The 22707-nt window shown below is 40.5% G+C and overlaps 2 protein-coding genes across 5 annotated transcripts in view; both read right to left on the bottom strand.

Moving 5' to 3' along the window:
• sema4ab (sema domain, immunoglobulin domain (Ig), transmembrane domain (TM) and short cytoplasmic domain, (semaphorin) 4Ab) overlaps positions 1–7224 on the bottom strand; it is a 54997-nt gene extending 47773 nt beyond the window's left edge. For 3 of the 4 annotated variants that reach the window (XM_086193731.1, XM_086193730.1, XM_086193726.1), the window contains exon 1: positions 709–7224. The gene's annotated coding sequence lies outside the window, so the exon portion shown is untranslated. The other variant, XM_086193728.1, reaches the window with a different exon arrangement.
• A 155-nt stretch (positions 7225–7379) lies between these two features.
• s100v2 (S100 calcium binding protein V2) lies at positions 7380–22513 on the bottom strand. The gene is made up of 4 exons (XM_086193736.1): positions 22385–22513; positions 22099–22222; positions 17667–17798; positions 7380–8147 (listed from the first exon to the last, which is right to left on the bottom strand). Exons 2-4 carry the CDS (start codon positions 22105–22107, stop codon positions 7977–7979), a joined length of 312 nt encoding a protein of 103 aa, XP_086049862.1. The 5' UTR covers positions 22108–22222; positions 22385–22513; the 3' UTR covers positions 7380–7976.
• Positions 22514–22707: the final 194 nt, after the last annotated feature.

The raw sequence follows: 22707 nt of genomic DNA, 5'->3' as shown, positions 1-22707 counted from the left end.
TCTGCGTTTTCATTCAGCTTGAGTATATGTGTCCTTCTCGAAGTAACAGGTTGTTAAACAAAGCCACAGAGACAACGTTAGAAAATGGATATTTACCAAACACACTAACTCATACCTGTTTAATTTTGAATCAAAGAATCCTGTAGCGTTATTGACGAGTTTGATTTCATGCAAAAGTAAAGTAAATGTATAGAGCAGTACTACTACTTACATGTTGACTACGCTACACTGTTACTACTTACATAACACATTGTTACATGTTTTTTAAATATTTGATCTGGTCAGCATGAACATAATATACAGATAAAATTATGTGGTAACAAAGAAAATGTTGGCTAAAATTTCCAATCAGCTGAGCAGCACATTTAGTGAATTTGATGAATTTACCTTTTACACATGTAAACTGTAATCAAATGGCAAAAATATCATATTGTCATGCAGCATGGATAAAGAGTAACAGTCATTGAAAAGATTGTATTGATTTATTTTTTAATCTATGAATGTACCTGTTGGGTTGTTAGATGTTTCCCATGATGTTCGTCTTTATATGCAGAATCATCTCCACAGTCAAATAACTTATTTGCTCTAACCTCCACATGGAAATTGTTGAAGGATTGAATAAACCATGTTAGCACACCGCAACAGAGGATTTGTGCGGAATGACACTGTCCAGTCTTGTTCACCATTTAAAGTCTCCTCTGTACTCACCATGTAGCTTCATGTTCCAGTCCAACTAGTATCAAAATATGTTTTGCCAACCATAACAGATTAGAAATCCGCAGTAATTCAAGCAAGTTTGGTTCACAGCTATGTTGTTTAAAATTAGACTACACAGAATTAGTCATAGGCAGGCTTCAAAGTCCTAGCAGTAGGGGAAAGGAGAGGGTAAGATGGCTAATGAGGGGAAAAGAAGATTGAAGAGGATTAGCATTGACCTGAAAACAGCCATGTGGTAACAGGCTGTATGCCTCCCAGCATCAAATGTGAACATACTGGCATAAGAAGAACATGGCAGCAGCGTCTGGAACATAACATGGTGATGGTGAAGTTCTGGAGGACATAGTTTGGTATATGAATGTTTTAAGCATGAGGCACTTTACTGCTCAATCTTTATGGGCTGCAACTTGAAAATTTACTCTGCAATGCATGGTCATTTACTGAACTCAATTTTTTTTGGGGCATCATCAAAACACCAGAACTTAAAAAAAGGAAGCATTTTGAGTTTGAGGTAGTGACATTGAAATAACTAACTCAGCTCAACACAGACTAGCTATCCTCACTGCTAGATCTTATTTTGTTTTATCTGATTTGACTTTGTCCTGCCACATGAGATAAAAAAAGCTCCAGTCTAATTTTCCACCAAATGAGCTATCCTATGAGCTGGACAGACAAGGTGTTTATGTAGCCAGACATGAGAGGAGTGCACTGACTGGCAATTCAGACAAGGTGCTGATCCTCATCCCAATCGCTTCACACTCAGCTAGGAACAAAACCAGTGAGAGCTGAAGGTCACAGACTAATGATGCCAACAGTACTACATCATCCACAAAAAGCAGTGACAGAATCCTCAGCCCTTCAAGCTGCAAAAAAACACCACCATGACCACACCTCGAAATCAGGATTGGTTACAAGGCACAATCTTGCAGAGGCAAGCTGTGAACATGTGACATAATAATGTCTAGTCCTAGATTTGATACTAATTTTGTTAATAATAACAATAATAATAATAATTATTATTATTATCATGATTATGTTGTTATTATTATTATTATTGTCCTTACATTATCATTATTATATTGTTATTATTATGAAGACCACTACAATACTTAAATTTCCTGCTGACCAACCACCTGCTAAGGCACAACCTGAAACTTCACAGTGCTTTGCAAGTGTGCTCACAGGTTCTGTTTAGCCCCACCTACGATCTCAGAAGCAGTTCACAACAGCCAAGAACCACTGACAGAGATTGCCTCAACACTTGCCACAATCTCAGATACAATTACAGAAATTAATTTAAATTAAAAAAAATAATGCACTGAAATCTATTTGTTGTAGTTTTTTAAGGGATGTGTTCTAAGGGTTGTGTTAATATAATTTAAAACACCATAATGCTTTGTAAAATAACATGCTACTGTTAAAAAATAATCCAAATGAAAAAAATTATTACAGTAATTTAGATATGATTTTATACAACTCCATCCATCCATCGTCTTCCGCTTATTCCTACGAGTTGGGACTCGAACCTGGAACCTTCTTGCTGTGAGGCCACAGTGCTAACCACTGCACCACCACCCTGCAGGCCTTTATAGAACTCTATTCAAGTCAAGTCAGTTTTATTTATACAGTGCCAAATCACAACAAAAGTTATCTCATTACACTTTACAAGTAGAGCAGGTCTAGAACCACACTCCTTCAATGAATTTACACCCAACAATTCTCCATGAGCAAGCAGATCAGGCAGCAGCGGCAATGAAAACCTTCCTTTTAACAGGCAGGAACGTCAAGCAGACCCAGGTTCAATGGAGATGACCTTCTGCTTTGACCGGTTGGGGGGAAAGAGAGCAGGAGAGTGGGGCAGAGACAAAGACAGATAATGGAGGAAGACAGATATGCAGAAGGAAAGAGTGGGACAGAAATAAAGAGAGAGAGAAAGGGAAGAGACTGATGGACAGACGGGGACGTGAGCAGGTGGAGCTATGGGTGGTAGCTTGAGCCTCTTCAGGTCTGCAGCCTCCTCCAGCAGCACCCGGGATCTGGGATGAGGGGAGCACGATGGCTCCGGAGAAGAAGACGAGTTAGTAATACGTATGAGTATGATTTATGTATGACACATATAGGAGGACAGAGAGGAGTAGAGAGAAGCCCAGTGCACCATGGGAGATTCCCCAGCAGTCTAAGCCTATAGCAGCACATCTAAGGGCCAGCCTAAGCAGCCCTAACGATATGCCTGATCAAAAAGGAAGGTCTTTACTCTGCTCTTAAAGGTCGAGAGGGTGTCTGCATCCCGGACCGAAACTGGGAGACGGTTCCACAGGAGGGGAGCCTGATAGCTGAAGGCTCTGGCTCCCATTCTACTTTTAGAAACTCTAGGAACCACCAGTAACCCCGCATCCTGGGAGCGAAGGGTTCTAGCTAGATCATAGGGGACTATGAGCTCTGTCAGGTATGAAGGAGCCTGACTGTTGAGGACTTTGTATGTTAGAAGGAGAATTTTGAATTCTATTCTGAATTTGACAGGGAGCCAATGCAGAGAAGCCAGTACAGGAGAGACATGGTCTCTTCTACCAGTTCTCGTCAACACGCGGGCAGCAGCATTTTGGACCAGCTGGAGAGTCTTTAGGGACCTACTGGTGCAGCCTGATAGGAGGGAATTGCAGTAATCCAGCCTGGAAGTGACAAAGGCATGGACTAGTTTTTCTGCATCTTTTTGAGACAGGATGTGACTGATCTTAGCAATGTTTCATAAATGAAAGAAAGCAGTCCTAGAAATTTGCTTAATGTGGGCATTAAAGGACAGATCCTGATCGAAAAGAACTCCTAGGTTCCTTATGGTCATGCTGGGGGCCAAGGTAATACCCTCCAGGGTACCTATCTCATTAGATAGGGTGTCTCTAAGATGTTTTGGACCCAGGACAATGACTTCAGTTTTATCAGAGTTTAATAAAAGGAAATTAAGGGTCACCCAAGTTTTTATCTCCTTTTGACAGGCCTCCAGTTTAGTCAGCTGATTTATTTCATGAGGATGCATTGATATGTACAGCTGTGTGTCGTCAGCATTGCAGTGAAAATTAATTGAGTGTTTCCTAATAATGTGACCGAGAGGAAGCAGATAAAGGGTGAAGAGGATTGGTCCAAGCACAGAGCCTTGTGGAACACCATAAGTGACTGCAGTGGTTTCTGAGGGTTTATCATTACCGTAAATTCCCGACGATAGAGCGCACCGTTATATAAGCCGCAGATGCTTATTTTAGGGAAAAAAATCAACTTTGTACACGTATAAGCCGCACCGGTAAATAAGCCGCAGTGCACGGCGGAAACACCTCGGCCGCCCGTTCTCGCGTGTCAACCTAGTCTTCCAGAGCGTTTTCAAGTCCGGGCCATCTGCTATTATGACCTCTGAAAGCTTTTGTCATCTTTTTGCATTGGGTCAGTTCATCATGTTGCCGCCTCCAGCGTCTCACCATCGATTCGTTCATGCCAAACTAACGTGCTGCAGCTCTATTTCCATCTTTAACCGCCGGATTGATTGCCTTTAACTTGAAAGCTGCATCATAAGCATTCCTTCTTCTGCTCTCCGTCTTGAGGGTGTGTACAAATGATTGATTATCGTGTGATGCTCTTTTTACACTGCACCGCGGCACGGACTGGACGCTCGAAGTACAGTACTTAGAGAAATTACCATAACATTTGGCTAGGAATTTCCCTAAGTACGGTACTTGGAGCTCCCATCAGGAACAATAGGGAATTACTGCCCGCTGCTGCTGCCCACCACACCCCAGGGTGAAGGTAAAATCCTCATATAAGACGCACCGGAGTATAAGCCGCGGGGCATGAAGCGTCGAAAAAAAGTCGCGGCTTATAGTCCAGAATTTACGGTAGTTAGTACGAACTGAGATCAACCTAGTAAATATGACCTGAACCAGTTTAGTGCAGTTCCTTTAATGCCAATGACATGTTCTAGTCTCTGTAGAAAAATATGGTGGTCAGTGGTATCAAAAGCTACACTAAGATCTAATAAGACCAGCACAGAGACCAGTCCCTCATCTGATGCTAGTAGGAGGTCATTGGTAACTTTGACTAGTGCGGTTTCTGTGCTATGATGAATCCTGAACCCTGACTGGAAATCCTCTTATAGGCTGTTGCTATGGAGAAAGTCACACAGGTGTTTAGCAAATGCTTTCTCCAGAATTTTGGAGAGAAAAGGAAGATTTGATATTGGTCTGTAGTTGGCTAAAACTTCTGGATCCAGGGTTGCTTTTTTGAGAAGAGGTTTAATTACTGCCACTTTAAAGGACTGTGGAACGTAACCAGATAATAGCGACACATTGATCATATCTAAGAGAGAGGTGCTAACGAGGGGTAGAGAGTCCTTAAGTAGCTTGGTTGGGATGGGGTCTAGAAGACAAGTGGATGGAAATTATTGTACTGAGCTCATTGAGGCTAAAGGGAGAAAAACTGTCAAAGTGTATGTCTGGTTCTACAGCTGCCTCTAAGGCCTCTGAGGTTATAGGTGCCATGTTGTCAGCTGATGGCAGGAGGAGGTGAATTTTCTCTCTAATAAGGACAATTTTGTCATTAAAGAAGTCCATGAAGTCTTTGCTGCCCAGGGAAACAGGAATGCTATAGGTTCAATAGAGCTGTGGCTCTCTGTCAGTCTGGCTACAGTACTAGACAAACTAAGAATCAGGCTTTCAAATGAATTGAAACTTATTTTGGAATGAGAAAAAATCCCAATAACCACTTATTTTTCACTGAAATGTGCATGACTGTTCTTGAGTTTGTATAGATTCTGTTCCCACCTAAAATCAAATCCCAAATAAGAAAACATTGGTGAATGTCAGAATCTTCAAAAAAGTGCATGAGTTGGTATTAAGAATAAAATTATTCTATAAATACTGAGTTGCCCAGGTTGTGTTAAAAATAATAAAAATAAATAAATGACTTGATTTTTTTCCACAGCTTTTCATGAAATGTCTTTATTTTCTGCACCAAGCTATAGAAAGTAGTAGCGTATTGATAAGTATTGGTATCAAAAAGCAGTGTTGGTACTGATTAAATCCTAACAATACCCATTCCCATGCTCAGGAGACCATGCAAACTCCCAGTCAAGATAAAATATTAAAATTATGAGGCACCCTAACATCAACGTTGACAGGATGATGTTAGGGTAGACCATTCACATTTTCACATAAAATACTTTTGTGATTTAGTGTTTTTTTTTTTTTAATTTTCGACTCCACAAAAACAGATTAAATGAAGAATGTACAGTTATGTGTTGCTATGTATCATATGTTTCATTTACATAGGTGTCACACAACTCAGAATAAAGAGAGTTAAAAATATAAATACACAGAAAATGCAGGATCACAGAGGGTAAAGCATTGCTAATAGAAATTCCTCCTGCTTTGATTTCCTCCTAAACGAATGCAGAATCAAACATAGAGATATTTTAAAAATCGTAAAATATTTTTTTGTGTTTTGAGATGGTTTAACACTTCAAGATACTGTTTGAATTGTCATTGCCAACATTAAAAAAAAAATAGGCGGCATGATGGTGCAGTGGTTAGCACTATTGCCTTGGGGTAAGAAGGTTCAGGTTCGAGCCCCGGCACAGCCACGGGGTCTTTCTGTGTGGAGTATGCATGTTCTCCCTGTCCCTGCATGGGTACTCCAGCTTCCACGCATGACATGCAATTGGGGACTAGGCTAATTGGATACTCCAAAATGAACATAGGCGTGAGTGTGAATGATTTTCTGTCTATATAGGTTGGCCCTGTGATCGACTGGCGGCCCGTACAGGGTGAACTCCGCCTCATGCCTGAAGGCTGCTGGGATAGGCTTAAGCGGTAGAAAATGGATGGATGGATAGAACATGAAAATACTGTGAATTCCAAATTATAGCAATATTACCCTGAAGTCAGATCTGCACAAGGCCAGAAAAACATATATTCAACATATTTTAAAGCTTCTAGAAGTGAAACAATCAATATTTGTATTGACTTGTCTATCTTCAAATGTACTTATGGATTAGTGTTTTTGATACGCAAAGATGATCATAGTACATTACCGTATAAAATCTATTTAGTTAATACAGTCATCTCATTAAACATGAAAAGTATATGCTGTAACTTGATGAGATGACCATAGCAAGTCAAGTGACAAATCAAGTGAATAAAAAGATCCTGTACTTGTTCCCTTTTCAAAAAAGGAGGCTGATTTTATACCTGCATTCTAAATTCATGATTTCACTTTCGGGATTACACCATTTATTCATACTCTAGCAAGCGTTGAGCTGTTAACAAAAAGTATACATTAAGTAGTGAATACCACAACACTGGCCATTCTAGGCTTGGGCTGCTTTCTAATTAATCAGTTTTCACTTCAAATTTTGCAAACTGGTTTAAAAGGCCATTATTATAACCTACTCTGAACTATTAAATGTGTGAGAAATTAAAATTGAAGTGTCTGACTTCGTTGTACTGTTGTGCTGATTATGTCATCATTTCACTGCCCGTCTTCTGTTTGTTAAGAGTTTAGTGGCAGTGGTCAAACTCTATAAAGGTTCCCAGTCATCTAATGGACTGGAGTTGCAACATGCAACATTCCAATTTACTCGCATTATGTTTAATTTCAATGCTCTTCACAGAGAAAAGTAAGGCTTCTAGTGGTAAAATACTCTATTTTATTTTGGCTGCTTAATATTGAACCAGTGAGAAAATTAAAAAAAAAAAAAAAATCAGCCCAGCCACAGGCTATTGATCCTTCTATGATTAGTGTAGTTGACACAGCATATTTGAAGACACCACAAATCACTGAGTTACATTAAAAAAAAACAAAAAAAACATAGAACACAGAAATTGAGTTAATGAGGGAGAACCTAATGATTGACTTCAGTGATGCCAGCAATCTTCTGAACCAGTTAAATTTGGAACTTACTGTGCTTTCAGGGCATATTAACCTAACCAATTCTCACTCCTTACACTCAAAACAGAGGCTACCCATAACAAAGTTCACTATTTGATTTGGAGAGGATTTCAATACAGAGAGCCTGAATTTTACTTAAACAGTTGCAAAGGATGCTGAGCACTATTTTAAAAGTGATATAAAATGTATTTCGTCATAAATGAAGGGAGTATGTTGGCGTGGGCAGACTAGAATTTGTATCATTCCAACACCTGATAAGGAGTGATGTGCATATCGTTTCTACAGGATGAAAACTCAGAGCTTGTTGATGAGTTGTGTGGAGCGCCTGGTCTTCACAGGAGGACGCAGCTGCATGAAGAGCCTGGTTGTCCACTGAGGAGGCCATGCTGTGTGGTGGCTAGTGACTGGATTAAGTTCCAGAAGTGCTTGAAGGAGATGCCCTCTCCGTCACCTACACCCATCTTTCGCATTATCTCACTCAGCCCTTGGTCTGTGCCAATCCCCTGTGGAAAGAAACCAAGCACAATAAGGAACACATTATTATTGAAACTCATTTAGAAATGATCAGAACATTCTCTGTTGTGATATATTATAGTCCTTCAGTTGTGTCACTTCTGAGAAGATTGTGCCCATACTTGAAATCACATGAACATTCCCTTTATCTTTTAAAACAAAAAGCCCATGGCCTGTTGAAAAAGCCATAGCATTTTTGTAAATAACCTCCTAAAAAAATTTTTTTTGATGAGCTTGACGGAATTAACAACACACATAAAAACCCTGCAGTCTCTGAGATTCGACCTTTCGTGTCCCTCTAAACTGATAAATGAATTTAAAAAACAGCTAAAATAGCATTGAGTCCAAAGAGAAAACAACAAATACTGCATCAGGTCAAAATTGGTTCAAATAAGTCGAAAGCGACAAGAAGCTTGAGAAAATGGATGGATGGATGTAAATGAAAATGCAGAGGACACTGCACTGTTAAGAATACAGCTTGAGTAATCATGTTCTTGTTTACCTTATTTTCTCTTAAAAAAAACTAGGCTATTCTGCTTATATTTGCTGTGCTTACCTGTCAAACTTGTTTCTTAAGTCATGGTGTTTGAAAAAATGTTAACTGTTCAATGTCAGTTGATGATTTTCTTGTCTGTTCTTATTCTAAAATCTTAAAGGTTGCTGCTAAAATTACACTGGTTAAAGTCAAAATAAAGGAAATGTTGAAAATCCTCCTTCCTTTTGGGGTTTGGATTTAGCCCCCAACCATCAGGTCACACCTGAACTGATTAATATGCCAAAACCAGACTTGCTCAGGCTTTTCCTTTGTCTGCTGTAGCACGCTGGTGTACATGTGGTGTTGCCTTTTATCTCCAGCTGACTGACACATTATTTGAGTAAGTTAAGACTTATTTTAGCTATTGCTGTATTATTTTATAGTAAAGTAGGGGCTAATTTGATTTGAGTAACGATTAGATTACTAGGACTACTTAGTACTAATGGAATTTCATTTTAGCATGTAAATAATCGATCAGTCAGTGAAGAAATAATAAACTGTTAAATGGTTCTCATATCTTGTACTCATAGTTTCACTGGTGTGCCAATGCAGAGGCACTTAAGTAACAAGCAACCGGGCCAATATATTGTCAAGTACTTGGTCCTTTGAACCAAAGATATTAAGCACTGGGTATGGATCATAGAGAGCAGAATAATGACGAGGACCCCAGGTGTGGAGCACACAACAGGAATATGCCCTCATATCTTCAGGATTGTGAGCATTATCGAGGTTCTCACCCACCTCAAGCTCCTCTTCCTCTCTCATCCACCTGGGAACATACTTCTGTGGCTGAGATTATGCTGAAACACAGTTTCAACTGCCCACACCACATGACAAAATTTAACACATCAGAGAAACGGCCATCCAACTCCTCACCAGGCAGTAGTGAAGGTGAAACACAGTGAAACAGGGAACATAACCATCAGAGTCAGGGATCCAGACATCACGTCCCCCTGAATACCAAGTAATCCCACCCCTCTTCCATTGCCTCAAGCACTTCCTGCTGTCCAAGGCCTGACTGGTCCACCCCAGGCACCCCAAGTCTCACACTGCCATTGTCACCATCGCCACATCAATATGTTTCTACTGTTGTGCGTTGAGAAGCGATTTAGTCAAAATGATAATAATCAATAAATATGAATATAATCATTGGTTATAACATAAAATTACTAATTAATATTAAATATTAATAATTTGGGGCACCGACCTGATGAGTTCAGGGAAACTAAAATGTTGACCAAATTTGGATAAGTTGTCAGTCTCAAACAGAGTTTATCCACAAAACAGTCAATATTTTAGTTTCCCTGAACTAATCAGGGAATTATTGATTATTATCATTTTGACCAAATCGCTCCCCAACGCACAACATAATTGGTGCCCCGTGTGAGGCTATCTCGAGACATTTAACCACATTTGTACACAAATCATAAAAGTATTAATGTTTTCATAATTCATTTTTTTCTGATTTTGATTTTGATTTCGGCCTTCTGCCCTTTTGTTTACAAGCAGAGCGCCGCCTTCCTCCGGAGCATTGCAGTTCTTCCTTTCCTGCCACCCCTTTTCCCTTCCGCACCAAGGGGCGGGACCATTAGGTTATGGGGGGTACCCATGCACAGGGCACTGCCCCCAAGAGTGGTACAAGTCCTCCCCAACATATGGGTGGGGGGAAACCTCCCCCACATTCAACCCTCATAATAACCTGTCTCCTGCCGATCCATGGGCAGAGTCAATCAGTGGTATGCACGCCCGTCAACTTGAAAGCCTCGCCAAGGACATTGCCCGTTTCAATCCCGACGCACGTGGAGCAGACATCGATGTGTACCTTCTGGAGGTCGATTTCTGCGTGAAGGGCGTCCCCCAGGCCTCTGCCCATGAGAAGATCAGGCTTGTGTGGAGAACCACAACACGACAGGTGAGGGACTTTATTGGCAACCTTGCCCAGACATACGCGCAAGCTATCCGAGGTTGTGTTCCGCATTCGAGTAGTAGAGTATTGCCTGAACGCAGACCAGATGTCAGCCACTCTCAATGCTTTCGCCATGAAGCAGAAAAGAGAGGAGACGCCATGGGCATTCTGCAACCACCTGAGGGCTGATTATTTCCAGGGCCGCTATCAACCAGGGCTTGAAGAAGAAGACCAGGGGTTCAAGTCCCTCTTCCTTTTCAACCTGCATGAGAGCATCCGATATGATGTGTCTATGCGTAGCAGGACAGGCAACTTCACCATTGTGCAGGCTGAAAAGTATGCACAGATGGCATGGGAAATGCGAAACCCCGCCCATCGCAGGTTTGAAAACAACCCGCGCGTCTTGGGGATCCAGGCCTCGAACTATGATGACCTGGTCCTTGAAGGCGACGAGATACCGCAGGCTTGCCCAGCCACGAAGACTGGGGCCCAAGGGTGCCGGCAACCTCGCCAGCAGAGTAGGCGGTCAACCCAAGGGGGCGGGGCCCGCCCGCCTCCGACAGAATCAAGCAAGCCCAGGTGGCCACATTGCTCACCCCCAAAGCAAAGAAGCCAACCTAAGGCAAAGGGGCATGATGATAGGTTTAAAAATAAAGCTCCGGTCAATCCAGCTCCCAGCGGGGAAGGATCAGACATGGAGACTTTACTTATGAGGTGCATCTCAAAGGCGATGAGACAGTATGGGGATCCTTCGTGCCCACCAGACCCGCCGAGGTCTCAGGAGGAAGCTGGACCCCAATGCCTCATCGTCCGGACTAAGCCAGGAGTCTTCCCTGCCACCACCAAAGTTTACTTTGTAGGGTGGGGGGAGAAGCAAAGCGCCCTGCCTGACATCAAAACACCTGACACATCCGGCAGCCTTGCCCATCAGGGCAATGCTCGAGGCATCTATACCTCAGTACAGGTGGGGGGTTGTATCAACACCCCCATCCTACTAGACAGAGGACTCCTCCCAATGCTTATGCCTCTCCATGGGCATGACGCTGGCACCGACCCCAGAGTGCCGCTCCCTGATCATCGACCGCCACCGACCATCGATAATACAGACCCCGCGCACCCCGGACCAGCGGAGATTGAATACCTTACCGACCAAGTAAGGATTCCCCTAACTAGGCATTTTCTGGGCAGAGAAATAGCTTAATTGTGTTTATGTAGTGTCTATGAATGCACTGTTTTGTGATGGAAGTCCTGTGAACAGCAGATGCTATAATACGACATTATGCCGTAACGACTAAAGTTGATTGTTTACACTGTAACATTTTCAAGAAGGTGCTACACGTTTATTGATTCTAAAGAATCCTGCGCAAGTGTATGAACACACATTTTTGGGTTTACTTCTGCCATTTCCTCTATCTATCTTTCTCTCTCTCTCTTTCACTAAACCTTGCAGCTTGCTAACTGACCACTCCACGCTTTACATCTCCACATTGCTCACCAGCGGCTCAGCTGTTAGCCTCTGCTGCCAACACTGACTGGTTGCTAGGCAACCAGGTTGCCCCCTCCCCTCCTCCTTCTCTCTTTGGTACACTCATATATACACACACACACACACACACACACACACACACACACACACACACACACACACACGTTATCACTTTGTATCTTTTGGTTAGATTGAACCGTTACACCAACATGTTGCTGATCGATTGATGCATTGTGTTTAATAAACACTTTTATTTATAAGAGAAAAGTCGTAGTGTCTTTTGTGTAAAAACTGTGGTCACGTGTCTAAGTGATAGCCAGCGCTCGGATCTCACCCTTCTAAGATCAGACTTATTCCTATTTAGTTGATATTGCCAAATATTGACTGTTTAGTGGATAAACTCTGTTTGAGACTGACAACTTTTCCAAATTTGGTCAACATTTTAGTTTCTCTGAACTCATCAGGGTGGTGCCCCGAATAATAAATATGTAATATTAATTAGTATTTTATTTAATAACCAATAATTATATTCATAATTAGTGATTATTATCATTTTGACCAAACCGCTCCTCAATGCACAACACTACTATGATTATTGTTTAGGTTACTTTGGCTTAAACTAGTAGTTACCAGCAATAACTGCATGTTTATGACCAAGAAATTAAGATGCAATGTGAAGCATTCACCTATTTCTTACAGCAATAATGGCCCGTTTCTCTGTAATCTCCACTGTCATGCAGCCATGAGACACATAACACAGAATGAATGAATATATGAATGAAAAAAATGAATGAATTTATCATTTACTTAAAAGTATAAATATGAAGACTTTATTTCCAGTCCATTTATTTCAGAGTAAGGCTCTCAAAACCAGCTCTGAAAAAACAATAATATCAAAGCAATGCTACTTTTACTGTCAAAGCACAATCACTGGAAGTTATCCAATACGCAACGATTGGACATATAGTATATATTGCTGCCAATAAAACATCAATTTTATGTAACACTGCTTTTTCACAATATCTCATTTTGTGACTGTGATATTTTATAAACAACAGTGGCAATTTCTGTAAAGTGCCAGTTTATTAGTTATGGATTTATTCATAATATAGCTGTGGATTGAAGAGGTGCTTTTAAATATTGTGCTGGTGCTGCTAAAATAAGCACCAGTAATCCCACCAGTGCAATAAAAGGTATTTCTGAGCCCTGTGTATATTCCCGTAATTTCCGAACTATAAAGTGCTCCGGAATATAAGCCGCAGCAGCGAAATTTAGGGTAAAAAACAAGTGTGTACATATACAAGCCACACTGGACTATAAGCCGCAGGTGTTTTAATGTTTAATTACCATATGCAAGGGTTCGTGCGCAGAGGGGATTGTCAGGAAAGAGATAGCTGTTTGGGGAAGCTTCCCATTAATTAACATTTCCTACAAACAACAAGTTGCATATATGCATAACTTATTCAAGTGTTACCATTTAGTGCAATAGTACGGAACATGTACCGTGCTGTGTAAACTGTACTGTATCACATGACACATAGCGTTTCAGACACACAAACTTTCACAGCATTCGAAACGTATATACTGTGCGGAAACAAACGGTGCACTCTCAGCTCACGTACCATAAACAAAGCTTACAGCGCTTGACAAAGCAATACCTAAATTAAATGTGTTTTTAAAAGTGCTAAATTAAAAGTGCCTGTAACACGGCAGTAGGCCTAAAGATGCAGTAACATCTGCTTAAAATATAACCAGCCTACCAGAAAAGTCCAGTCAATTAATGTATTAATCCATCAATCCAGTAACACGGCTGTAACAAGAAAAGTCAGTCAACCATCCTCATCTTCTTCTTCTTCCTGCGTACTAAAACCACCAAAGTCCTCATCTTCAGTGTCGGAAAGGAACAGCCTCAGGATGGCTTCGTCTGCCACTCTCCTCATCTCTGCTTCGTCGCTTTCAAAACCAAAGAAGCCCCCCTAGTGGCCATTGGCCGCACCGTCGTTGTATAAGCCACACGGTTCAAAGCAGGGGGAAAAAATTAGCGGCTTATAGTCCGGAAATTACGATACACAGATAAATAACAAGAAAAGATGGAGGATATATTAATACACAATTGATAATAATCCAACACCATTATATGGTAGTCTTTCAAAGACATATTCTACTGAGTCTACATTAGTTTCATTTCCCAGAGATCAATCCCTCAAATCTCTCTGAAGTGATATTGTTCACCAATGTCATAGTTGTAGTATGGACTCCACCATCTACCTGAGTTTTAAAAAAATAAAACCATACATTTATATTCACTGCTATGGCTATCTCCTTGGTTTTAGAGCCTTTTACTGCACAAGGGCAAATATCATCCATCGATCTATTTTCTGTACAGTTTATCCATGAGGGGAGCACTGGAGTCTATCCCAGCTGACATTGGGGGAGAGGCAGGGTATGCCCTGGATGGGCATTAAACATTGAGCAACTGATATGAGAAACAACTCATAAGGACTTCTTAAAATCAAATTGTTTGCAAGGAGCTGACTTGGTTTCATCTTTCTTGGTAACCAAAGATACTCTTCTTGTCACAAAATGAGAGCATCCTTGCCAAACAAAAAAGGAAAAATTTATCATTTTATCTTGGTTATTTTCAACATTATTGGAGATCAAAAGGCAATTGAAAATAAAACTTGATTCATTGCCTCACCCCAAGCTCAAGCAAATTATGAGTTAAAGATACAACTTTTAGGTGATCTTAATCAGCTAAGATCATGTTTTATACTCAAAATCAACAGGGAGAAGCATATTACCAGAAAGATGTACTGATACAGAAGAAAACAAAAACATTTTACGATAGTAGACCTGAATTGACACATTCATTTTCGAATTATTTTGGACATTTATTAAAAAAAACAAAAAAAAACATATATTTTAGGGAATACTGAATATTCCACAGGTTCCGGGTTCGAGTCCTGGCTCTGGCATGGGATCTTTCTGTGTGGAGTTTGCATGTTCTCCCCGTGCCTGCGTGGGGTCTCTGCGGGTACTCCGGCTTCTTCCTACCATCCAAAGACATGCAATTGGGGACTAGGCTAATTGGATACTCTAAATTGACCGTAGGTGTGACTGTGAGTGTGAATGGTTGTCTGTCTATATGTGTTGGCCCTGCGATGGACTGGCGACCTGTCCAGGGTGTACCCCACCTCTCGTCCATAGCCGCTGGGATAGGCTCCAGCCCCCCCGTGACCCTTAACAGGAATAAGCGGAAGAAAATGGATGGATGGATGGATGGATGAACATTCCATTAAAACTCATCTTTATGCTAAAATCATTTAAATTCATTTTTTTCCCTCATCAATCTGCACTCAATACCCCATAATGACAAAGTGAAACCAGAATTTTAGAAATTTTTGCAAATTTATTAAAAATGCAAAACTGAAATATCACATTTTCATAAGTATTCAGACCCTTTGCTATGACACATTAAATTTAGTTCAGATGCCATCCATTTCTCTTGATCATCTTTAAGATGTTTCTACACCTTGATTGGAGTCCACCTGTGGTGAATTCAATTGATTGGACATGATTTGGAAGGGCACATACCTGTCTATATTAAGGTCTCACAGCTGACAATGCAGATCAGAGCAAAAAACAACAACAAAAAAAGTCATGAGATCAAAGGAACTGCCTGCAGAGCTCAGAGACAGGATTGTGTCAAGGCACAGATGTGGGGACGGCTACAAAAGAATTTCTGCTGCATTGAAGGTTCCCAAGAGCACAGTGGCCTCCAATTCTTAAATGAAAGAAGTTTGGAATAACCAGGACTCTTCCTAGAGCTGGCTGCCCAGCCTAACTGAGCAATCGGGGAGAAGGGCCTTGTTAAGAGAGGTGATCAAGAACCCGATGGTCACTCTGGCTGAGCTCCAGAGATCCTGTGTGATGATGGGAGAAACTTCCAGAAGGACAACCATCACTTTATGGCAGAGTGGCCAGACAGAAGCCTCTCCTCAGTAAAAGACACAGGAAAGCCCAAAATTCTGTGGTCTGATGAAACCAAGCTTGAACTGTCTGGCCTTAATCTAAGAGTCATGTCTGGAGGAACCCAGGCACGGCTCATCACCTGCCAAATACCATCCCAACGGTGAAGCATGGTGGGGGCAGCATCATGCTGTGGGGGTGTTTATCTGCAGCAGGGACTGGGAGACTGGTCAGGGTTGAGGGAAAGCTGAATGGAGCAAAGTACAGAGATATACTTGATGAAAACCTGATCCAGAGCGCTCAGGACCTCAGATTGGGCCGACAGTTCACCTTCCAGGGGACAATGACCCAAAGCACACAGCCAAGACAACGCAAGAGTGGGTTAGATACAACTCTGTGAATGTCCTTGAGTTGCCCAGCCAGAGCCCTGACTTGAACCCAATCGAACATCCCTGGAGAGAACTGAAAATGACTGTCTACTGATAGTCTCCATGCAACCTGATAGAGCTTAACAGGATCTGCAGAGAAGACTGGCAGAAAATCCCCAAATCCAGGTGTGCAAGTCTTGTCATCTCATACCCATGAAGACTGGTGGCTGTAATCACTGCCAAAGGTGCTACAACTAAGTACTGAGTAAAGGGTCTGTGTACTTATGAAAATGTGATATTTCAGTTTTTCATTTTTAATAAATTTGCAAAAATTTCTACAATTCTAGTTTCATTTTGTCATTATGGGGTATTGAGTGGAGATTGATGAGGAAAAAAATGAATTTAAATGATTTAGCATAAAGCTGCAACATAACAAAATGTGAAAAAAGTGAAGGGGTCTGAATACTTTCCGAACCCATTGTGTGTGTGTGTGTGTGTGTGTGTGTGTGTGTGTGTGTGTGTGTGTGTGTGTGTGTGTGTGTAATATGTAATATATATATATACACACACACACACAAAACGTCAATATTTTGGAGCCATCTCCCAAAAGACACATTCAGACTATCTTCCAGTTGTTTATTCCCTACACCTATGAAGATCCACCTTTCAGGTAGTTTAAGTGACAAAATACAATAAAAACAAAAAACATCTACGCGCAGGAGGATGTGGATGACTCTTCTGTCAATCACCACTACCTTCAACCCAAATATATGTAGCTGGCTCATTCAGAATTCTAGAGTCACAGAGAAGTTCTGCAGGAAGGAAAATGCCTTTTTGAGTCCAGAACACCAAGTATAAAGTATAACATTAGCAAAGCTTAGATAATGGATTTGGCCAAAAACTCAATCGAGCAATGTGTGTATATGTGGGTTGACAGCTTTGTCAAAACCACACCCTTCTGTCTAAGGATGATATATGTGCAACAAGCTGCTGCAAGTCTCTAAAAACACTATCTCGCACAAGGCACTGATGTTGACTTCAACCACTGTGGACTCATTGTATTAACTTAATCAGTAGCACCAAAGCTATGGTGTGTGTGTGTTGTGTACATAGCAAAGCCAGTTTTCCTGTTGCCAAGTCTGAGCATATTTCTAACTGTCAGGGTGTGAAACATGCTGCCACACCCTGCATTCTACATCAGACTTGGCAAAGGGTTGAGCTTGTGTAACCTGAGTGCAATTTTACCTTCACCAGGTTTGGCAGCTGGGAGGACAGAAGACCTTTGAACTCATCTGTTTTCAGTGTTGGACCATTATCAGCCGAAGCAGAGTGGAACTGGGTGACCAGTGTGTTGATGGCCTTCTCTAGGTCAGAGTACTATAGGGAAGAGGAAAGACAAGAGGAAAAGACTGGTTATAACTGGATCTAATATCACTCTTGTGTCTGCTGTTGGCTTTGTTGATACTGAAGCTTTGCTTGGGTTAAGATTAGGAAAAATTGTGGTTTTGATTATGAGTAGCCTACCCTCTCTGGGATTGCAGGTGAACATGCATACCAGAGATGGTGTGGGTTTAACCGCATGTTTGGTGGAGATCTTAGAAACATCCTATATCCTATTTCTGTGATGAAGCTGCAGGTGATCAGTCGCAGGGATCATCATTACTAACATAACTCATAACTTTCAGGGCTTCCTGTGAGGCAAATCACCCCCTCTTGCATTGCTGCATTCACCATGACAGGGTGAGTAGGCTGACTGGAAATGTTGAAGCCATTCATACTCTTGCTCTAAGATGTGAGTTAGTTCACATTCTTTCTCTCCACACCTCTTGATGGCGAGCAGTGCTTGGCTGGTAAGTGCTGAATAGTAAGAGAATTCTATTTCAATAAGACTATCGATGTGGCCACTTCGTCTTAGTCTAAGTCTAGATTGAGAGCTGTTTTCTGCCCGCATTCTACGCTACATTGATCTGTATGAACTTTTTAAGTGTTGGCTAAAAATAAAAACACTTTGCCACAACAAGTTTCATTTTGTAGAGAAAGCAGGTTTGATATGATCAAAGGGTCTAAAACAGCCAGTATAAGAGGCTTGTGTTGACACAGAATATACATACTGTATATATTTTGTGTGTGTCTGTGTGGTGAGAGTATACATATATAGCATTGCCCTTTGCATGTAGCCATAGACTGTGCAATGTTGTAAATCCAACTTGTAATAGTCTATTACTCACAATCAGAATTCTGACTGTCAGTCAGAAAAATCTAACTTTTACTGCCAATTCAAATGACTTAAAATGGAACACCGCACTTCCTTGAGGCACCAGAAATACATGGCCAAGTTTAACATTAATCAGATGAACAGTTGTTGAGTTAGTCAAGGAAAAGATTAAGTAGAGTAGATAATTGTTGTTGGGTTTTTTTTTAGCCACTTAGGGGCAACGCAAAGAACACATTATTCTAACCTTATACACCTGTTATAACAAACATGTTAATAAAACACTTCATTATCACTATATCTGTCTCTACTAAGCCCTGAGAAAAAAAGTCTTTTTACTGCTAAACATTCCACTATTTACCTTATTTCTGTCTGTTGGATTGACAGTCACTAAAGGCTGGTGAGTTTTTCAATGAAATTGGCCTCTGCTACAAAAAAGCAAGCGAACTTAGCTCAACATTCAATCTGCTGTTAAAGCAAAGTTATAAGCTCTGTAGAGGTGCAGAATTTATCACTGAGTGAAACCTTCCACATTACACTGAATCTATGTGAATGTATAGGTTGTTTGAGGGACCTATCATACTGAGACTTGGCCAACAGCAAAAGGCCTTGAAACAGTTATTCAATATATGTGGGCTGACTGCTTTGTCAAAACCACACCCTTCTCTCTAAGAATGACTTATGTGCCACAAGCAGCTGCAAGACTCTAAAACACTATCACACACAGCAAGGCAATAATATTGACTTCGACCACTGTGGACTCATTATATTTTCTTAAAATCAGTAGCACTCAAACTTTAGGGTGTGTGTGTGTGTGTGTGTGTGTGTGTGTGTGTGTGTGTGTGTGTGTGCACGCGCGTGTGTGTGCATAGGAGGGCACAGGGCCAAAATAATGTGATGTGTAAATCTTGGAGGACAATCCACCAAATGGCAGGTAAAGGTTGAACTATATAATTTCGTAATCAGTATCCTATCACATCCAAACTAAACTGCTTGAGCACCCCAGCCCCAGTCAACTTATCTCCCCCTGCTGCACATAAACTTCCCTGTAGGACATATCATGTATCTACACCTGAGGTATGCAAGCGCACCACTTCTACTTCATCATTAGAAACATCATGCTCCTACAACACTATAAAGTCAATGACTACAAAGACCCAAAACTTCATGTGCCATCCCGTTGCAAGTCATAAACTCATTATATATTAAATAATGTACAGGTCATTTAATATGGTACTGTTTCTATTTTCTTATTTTCCTGTGTTGAAATCAATAATTAAATAATGAACTTTGAGTGGTTAGCTAATATCAACAACCTTGTTTGACTACAGAATAGTGATTTAAGTTACTGCACCCAGCAATAGAAAGCAGTTATGTTTGTGCTGGTTAATTACATTTTATCCAAATTTTTGATATAATACAGAGAATACTCAATGAAGCTGTGTAAACATCAAATAAGAAAATAAAGTGCATACAAATTATTTATTACTTGTTGAACAGATAAACTAAAAGACTGACAGATAGAAGCTGTAACAAATGATCACAATGTGATTTTACCAATTTTTATATATATATATATGTATATACATCTATATATTTCATTTTTTCACATTACTGGATTGATATTTCTATAGTGTGTGTGTATGTGTATATATATGTGTATATATATACATATATGTATATATATATGTATGTATATGTATGTATGTATATATATAAATACATATATATACATATATATATACACACACACATATATATACATATACACACACACACACACACACACACACACATATATATATATATATATATATATATATATATATATATATATATATATATATATATATATATATACACACACACACATATGTATATATACACATATGTATATATACTTTCTTTCTGTGTAGAGTTTGCATTTTCTCCCTGTGCCTGCGTGGGTTCTCTCTGGTACTCTGGTTTCCACCAACAGTCCAAAGACATGCAAATGGGGATTAGGGTAATTGGGTACTCTAAATTGTCTGTAGGTGTGATTGTGAGTGTGAATGGTTGTCTATCTATATGTGTTGGCCCTACCATTGACTGGCGACCTATCCAGGATGAACCCTGCTTCACGCACAAAGGTTGCTGGGATAGGCTCCAGCCCTCCCACAACCCTTAGCAGGATAAGTGGTAGAAAATGAATGGATGAATGGATGGAGAAAAATAAAATACATTTATGTATGAATTTTGATGCATATTCAACATAGTCTGGTCCTTTCATCTCATTTATTTTGAGACAAAGGTAGAGAGGAGGGGGGATGAAAGTTGATGGGCCACCCATATGGTTCTCTAGTATATAACTATAAACAATCATTAACATGTCTTTCAATCAAAATCAGCTGCCCAAAAAAACCTGAAAAGACAGAACAGTTCAATTTTCACTGGATGAAATTAGACTAAAATAGTTAGTTTTCTTCAACTGAGATAAAACTAAAACACTCAAACTTTCATTTCAACTTCATTAAACAAAAAGAGATGTGTGACTAAATGTTATGAAAACTGGCAAAGACATCTGGCAAAAAATGAAGTCTTAATTTAAAAAAAAGCCAAAGTTAACACTACTTTAGCCATCTGCCATGATCAGAATCTAATGTAAAGAATGCCATCCAATACTGACAATGAATTTCACACCCTAATATTTCCATCACTCCATGAGTGGCATGAGCAGGTGGAAGAGTCATGTTTTTTTGTGTGTGGGTGTACTACCTACTGCTACCACACCCATTTGTAGACTACATACCTGTGAATTTCAGCATCTGCATATTACACATTGTAACCCCCTGTGTGATAAGTATGTTAAGTCACACTTTGTAGCATAGTCATGATGGACAGGATTGCTACCTGCTGTCCTGCTTTCTAACCAGCACAGGAACCCTCCATATATTATTATATAATATAACGGCAAAATCATCCTTATATGTCTTTTGTGTCCATTGTGTAATAGTAGACTAGTGTTCCGATATGAGAGCTGTCTTCTTTAGGGAGGGGCAGCTGGCAGCGTTTATGCAGTGTCTCCATGAAAAGTAACTTACTCTCAGCTGCCCGGCTACGTCTAAGTTATTTCTAACTCGGCCGACGAAATTCTGTGGTGTACACACAGGCTTACAATGTTAAACTGAATGATTTCAAATTTTAAGTTCCTTCACTGCCACATACTATTTCTCGCCTGGAGTGAGATTGCGCGTCCTCAGCGGAAGACTCTTTGTTTGATTACTGGCGTTCATCGCGATACTTTATCGTTCAACTCTAAAGCGTTTATTCGTAGCAGTGAACAAATTCTTATTGCGTACGTTTACGGGCCTATTTTTCTTCCCTGTCATCTAAAAGCAAAGTCAGAAAAGTTCTTCTTCAAGGACTCTAGACTATTTTTTAGTCCTCTCTATTACATATAAAAAATATTATCGTGGGATTTCTTACCTGAGGCATGTCGACTTCTGCTAACTTCTTTCCTGCCTGTTTCGCTGCTGCTACTGCTGTTGTGCCCGTGTAGCAGCGCTTGTGTCAGCAACTGGCCGCAGTCCTGGATCCTCCCTCAGCAAGCCTGAAAAACCAGGAAGAAGGAGCTGTGATACGAGGCACTACAGTTATTTTAACTCCATTCCTGCTGCTAAATAATACGATAGAATATACGATGTGTGCTTCTCAAATTCCTGGTAGAACCAATAACTTTATGTGCAAATTAGTTCCACGAAAAGAGATGAACCTCAAGGGTGTAGCTCAAATTCATCCCACAACTCAGCCCACATCTGGAAGCCTTTAGTAAAAGTCGGACTTTTACGCAATAACTGCCTGCAAGTTTAGACTGGTATCCTGCTTTTCTTCCTTTTCTTTCTAGCTATGATGAAACACTTAAGCTGTTGGAAATGCATGTTTTTAAAATTTTAAAAAGGGGAGCAGAGAGGAAAGGGAACAGGCACAACCACATTCCTTCTATCTGGTTTTATGACTGCAGTCAATGTGGTGGCTGTAGAAGGGAGTGGAATGCAAAAGTTTGGTTCAAATCAACCTCAAGAATCTATCTTGAGA

Source organism: Aulostomus chinensis, chromosome 22 (genome assembly GCF_037954235.1).
Source record: "Aulostomus chinensis isolate RoL2024-O1b breed Wild chromosome 22, RoL_Achi_v1.0, whole genome shotgun sequence".
Classification (NCBI taxonomy): domain Eukaryota; kingdom Metazoa; phylum Chordata; class Actinopteri; order Syngnathiformes; family Aulostomidae; genus Aulostomus; species Aulostomus chinensis.
The sequence above is the reverse complement of the archived record's forward strand: the minus strand, read 5'-3'. Positions and strand labels throughout refer to the sequence as shown.

Excerpts from the sequence above, each read along its gene's own strand:
- s100v2 (XM_086193736.1), bottom strand. Across the intron at positions 8,148-17,666 it reads AGCTGCCAAACCTGGTGAAG|GGGATTGGCACAGACCAAGG; the intron begins GTAAAATTGCAC and ends TTCTTTCCACAG.